This window comes from Crocodylus porosus, unplaced genomic scaffold (assembly GCF_001723895.1).
Source record: "Crocodylus porosus isolate Cpor-Errol unplaced genomic scaffold, CroPor_comp1, whole genome shotgun sequence".
NCBI lineage: Eukaryota > Metazoa > Chordata > Crocodylia > Crocodylidae > Crocodylus > Crocodylus porosus.
The window spans coordinates 10,869,894-10,875,051 of NW_017728928.1; the positions used below are offsets into that span (position 1 = coordinate 10,869,894).

Sequence of the window (5,158 nt, forward strand, 5' to 3'; positions counted from 1 at the left end):
AAAAAGATACACCTACATGTTTTAGGACAGTATCAAACTTGTCCAAGCCTCATAGGGCTATGAGAGCAGGTACAGTGGCTAAGAGAGACAAGTCTCTTGGCCCAGTGACTCCACCCAAAGTCCAAATTTTCCAACAAGACACTTTTTATTTAGACACTATGCAAATGGTAATCGCTTTTAAGGTTATAATGCTGTGTTCAACTGTCATACAGCATTAGAGTCCTGTATGTTTGTGGAAATGTGTGTCTTCTCAGTTGTGCACCTAGGACAAATATAGGAGGAAGGTAGGAAGGCCCTAATGTGCAGGTGTGCTGTTATCCTGGTTTGGGACTTGAAGGACTTTACGGGAAGAAAGGTTTGTAATGGGGCCCCAGCTGGATCTGCATGTACAATGAGTGAAGACAGCTGAGTTATATGAACTCACCATGTGTTGGGGGGAGCCTGTGACTCCCTCACTTCCTCCAGGTTTAATACTGGGGAGTGAGCCCATCAAATATTTGGAGATTAGGCTAAAAGAGTGTAAAGTTTCCATGGAAAGCAGAATATCTCCTGGATACAAACAAACAAACAAAAAAAATCATCCAATCCTCAATCAGCAGCTAGGATTTCTTCCTGTGTGGCTGGACCTCCTACAGATGGTAGATTTTTTTTTTCCTTTGCCTAGCTACCCCTTCCTGAGCCCAGTACCTGGGACCTGACTACAGCGCATCTTTAAAAAGGAATACATCCTTTCCTTTAGTTTATTCCAGGGGGATATTACCCTTTCTACTTCTTTTTTTTAATTGTATCATATCTGATTTGAATTCATTTGGCTTCCACTTCCAGCCATTGGATTTTTTTTCTGCCTTTCTCCATTAGATTGAAGAAGCTTTTAGTCCCTGTTATTCCTGCCTATCATGGTACTTATGCCATAATCAAATCACTTCTTGATCTTCTTTCTGATAAGCTAAGAAAACTGGGCTCTTAAAGTCTGTCCCTGTAAATCCTTTTCTTTCCCAGCCCTCCATTCACTTTTTTGCTTGTTCTCTGCTGCACCCTCGCCAACTTTTCAAAACTGCCTTCAAACAGAACTGGGTGCAGTATTGTCACATTGATGATACCAGTAGAAATCCAGCCAGGCGTGACTTTGTGGAGAAACTGAAGCTAAATCCCTTCCCTATGGATCTCAAAGGGGTTGGGGCTGAGCTTCAAGGAGTCCCTAGAGGAAGGTTAGTCCTGGGGTAACAGCACAGCTGCATTCTAGGGCTTTGCTGCCTTCCTCTCATATTTGTCTTCTCCGTTGTGTGCCTAGGATATACGTCAACAGAGCTGGGTAAGAAGCTAGGACCATTGGCCCAGCACGGCACTAGGCGGACATGTCCAGATGTACAACCTTACATCTTCCTCACCGGGCAAAAGGTCCAGATAAGGTCAAGGCAGGGCCTCACTGTCCTGCTTCCCTCATCAGGCTGTGAGATGCTTCCAGGGGTGACTCTCACTGGGCTCTCTGACACCCGGGGTCCCTCTTTCTGACCAGAATGATACCCTGACTCCCAGGGTTCAGTTTCTTGTTCACGTCTCTCAAAAAAAGGCAGTTTCACTTGTGACTTAATTATTTGTGCTCTGACTGGTTCCATTTCTCCTGCCGGGGCAGTAGGAAGGGGCGACCTTGCCCAAAGCTTCACTTCTAAGCAGTGTCGCTTTGGAGAACCAGCAGCCATGCAAGCTCAGTGGTCTGCCTGGGCCTCGCCCCCTTCACAGGCATCAGGAAACTCCCCATCAACTGCAGTGGGTGCCTGGCCACTAACTGAAGGGAACCTGAAGGTTGGCACAGGCTGGGAAATCCCCGACAGCCACCCACCAAGGTGGGGGTGAAGGTTTGCTGGAACATCCCTTTGAGTGGAGATGAGAACGAACAAGCATAGCAGCTTGGAGCAGTCGCCACTTAATTTTTCCTAACCAGTGCACTGCAGTATTACAGCAGGAATATGTATTTCTCCCATCAGCAGCATTTGAAGGCCTTGTCACATGATTTGTTGGAGGATGTCTGACATTCTTCTGTATCGGTACTTTGCCATGTAACTCAACTGTGCGGGGCGGGAAGATACCGTGGCTTATACTCGAGTTCAATCCCAGCATGGCAGCTATATAACGGTTGTAAGCAGCACCTAATTAATGTCACAGTGCCATAGCCTGCCCACAAACCTCAGACAGGAATGAATAATGTGACTCAGTGCCAGGTTTAAAGTGGGAAAATCTGGATAAGTGCAGTGGGAAAATCTGGATACGCTGCTACATCTCCCATTGGTGAGAAGAGCATGGGCCAGTCACTTTTTCCTCCCACACTTTCCTTGCTGCTGGCGAGGGTTCAGCCTGGCTGTACTTGGGCACATGTTGGCATAGATGGCCTGTTGACGGGTGGGCGGATGCTTTGCTGTGAAAGGTGAAGCCTGAAATGAAGATACCATGGGTCAGAAGAGCTATGATAAGTAGAAGGAAGATTGCAGGAGTGATTACATACCGCTATGAGGTTTGCGTTACTGTATAAAGAGTTGGGGGTAGACTCTTCCAGAGGGAAGAGTTCATCCAAGCAGTAGAGAAACTCCTCTTCCCTCCATACTTGGGAGAGGTTCACACAAGGGTAGCCTGCGCCCTCCAGCAGTACCTACTAGATGCTCTTCTTACCTGACTCATCCCTTGAATGTTTTCATAGTCATTCTCAGGAAGGGACAGCCTAGATGTAGGCTGTATGTTCATGTACATGTCCGACTGGGCAGGACCAGCTTCATGCTTCTGAAATGGATGTGTAGTGTTCAGAACAGATGGTCAGCTCTAAGGGACCTGTCTCAGAGGCTAAGTACAGACATTCAAAAATCCTCAGCCCGAATCGATTCGATCTTTGCAGGTTAATCTAACCTGCGTAGATTGAACTGAGAAGCAAGTGAATAGACATCCACTTCTGATTCCGAAAATGTAGCCCCATGCCTGTCAGGCCAGAAGCGGGGGTGCTAGAGCAGCCCTCCCATCCCAAGACTGGAAGGGACCTGACCTCAGTGGTGGGTGGGCATGGCCAGACCCTAGCAGACTGCCAAGTATGACTGGGGAGGCAAAGCGGGGGGCTGGCTCAGGGCTGGCATTTGGCTATACCCCCCATTTTCCACTGCTCGAGCAGCGAGTAGGAGGGAAAAGCCTGACTGGCTGCTGCACCCCTGCCAGGCAGACTCCAGTTGGGGTCCCATGCTGGGGAGAGAAGGGAGGGAGGGAGGATTAAACCCCCGCTTCCCCACTTCACCCTACTGGCTCTAGCCGGAGCGTGGCCATGCTCCCTGCTCTCCTCTCCAGCTGGGAGAGAGGGAGAAAGTCCTGGCAGGGGCTTCCCCCTCCCCCACTCAAGTGAGGAGTGGGGTGGGGGAAGGGACACAAGTGTGGCAGCCCCCCCCCCGGCCGCCCCACATTCAGACCTGGGCTGGGTCCCATGGGCCACATAGGGGCTTTAAACCCCCTTCCTTCCCCTCTGCCTGAGCCTGCTGGCCGACATCCCTGCTCCCTCCACTCCAGTGGAGGAAACATCTGGCAGGGGCTGCTCCACCCCGCCATGCACACCTGGCTGTGTTGCCAGCCAGGTTTCCCACTCCCATCCCCTTGTCGGCCAGCCCTCACTGCTTGGCCTAGAGAGCAGAGGGGCAGAGCCAGCCCTGCTTTGCTGGAGCAGAGAGCCCAGCCCAGCTCAGCCCAGGGTTGCAAAGCATCCTGGGCTGCTGGGGGACTGTGATTTAATTTGAACCAGGAAGGGGTCTGGGACCGAAGTTCCATAAACCAGTTTGACCTAAATCAGTTAAGTCTGATACTACATTCACCCAGGTTTATCTTAAACCAGTTTTGGCCATTTTGAAACTGCTTTTATGAGCACTGAACTCCTATTCTGTTACAAGTTTAAACCAGTCTATGTGTAACTTCTGTCCCTAGCCAGAGTGTCCCTTTGGGGAGCCAGAGGCACGGATGTTGCAGGCAGCAGCTCTTCCTAGAGCTACTACAGGTCTCAGCTATGCTAAAATGGCCACTGTACAAGCCTGGAGAAGGACCTCTATGTTTACCGCCCCCCTCCCCCCGGTCAGTTAATTGGCACTACTGGGGCCTTTGGTACAAAAAAAGCATGACCCTCTGTTACACTCCTTCAAAGTGAATAGACATCCAGCGGCGGGAAATTCAAACCGCAGCCTTTAAAAGCCACAGTTTGACATAGCCCCTGGCACTCGGGAGCCAGGAGCAGCGGTGAGAGGAGGGATCCAGGCACGTGTCCCACATGCACATGTGCCCCTTACCAGACCTGAGACGGATGCAGCAGCAGCGGGGGCAGCAGCAGCTGATCCCCCTAAGGTAAGTGGGCAGAGGGACGAGATGCAGCTGAGCTGGATCTGAAGGGGAAGCCCCCCGGATCCCTCTTAGCTGAGCCAGTAGGGAGCCGCACCGCACCGCACAAACAGAGCGTGCAAACAGGCGCACTAGAGCACGCAGGCCTATGGTCGGTGAGGATCTAGTCAGGGAACTTCTGGAGGGACTGGACGTATTCAAATCAGCTGGTCCAGATGATCTCCACCCAAGAGTACTAAGGGAATTGGCTGAGGTCATTGTGGGACCCCGGCACGGCTGTACGAGCACTCGTGGTGCTCTGGTGTGGTGCCAGAGGACTGGAAAAGGGCCAATGTGGTTCCCATCTTCAAAAAAGGGAGGAAGGAGGACCCGGGGAACTATAGGCCAGTTAGTCTTACCTCGATCCTGGGTAAGCTTTTTGAGAGAATTATCCTGGCGCATGCCCACGGGGGGCCAGCAGGGGAGATTGTGCTTAGGGGCAACCAACACGGGTTCATTAGCAGCAGTTCCTGTCAGACCAACCTGGTGGCCTTCTACGACCAGGTCACCAAATCCTTAGATGCAGGGGTAGCAGTGGACATCGTCTTCCTGGACTTTAGGAAGGCCTTTGACAGTCTCTCACCCTGTTCTCATTAAGAAACTGGGGGACTGTGGCATCGACACCTGCACAATCAGATGCGTCGCCAACTGGCCGGAGGGCCGCACCCAGAGGGTGGTAGTGGACGGGTCATTTTTGACCTGGAGGGATGTGGGCAGTGGGGTCCCCCAGGGCTCGCTCCTTGGGCCCGCACTGTTCAACATCTTCATT

The 5,158-nt window shown here is 51.6% G+C and overlaps 1 protein-coding gene across 1 annotated transcript in view; it reads right to left on the bottom strand.

The window, feature by feature from the left end:
• Positions 1-236: 236 nt before the first annotated feature.
• The window catches only part of LOC109315036 (CMRF35-like molecule 2), a 16,407-nt gene continuing 11,485 nt past the window's right edge, over positions 237-5,158 (bottom strand). Inside the window, exons 6-7 of the mRNA XM_019542493.1 lie at positions 2,665-2,772; positions 237-2,429 (exon numbers count right to left, since the gene is read on the bottom strand). Of these exons, the coding sequence (XP_019398038.1) occupies positions 2,307-2,429; positions 2,665-2,772 (231 nt within the window). The 3' untranslated portion in view covers positions 237-2,306. The remainder of the gene's footprint in view (positions 2,430-2,664; positions 2,773-5,158) is intronic.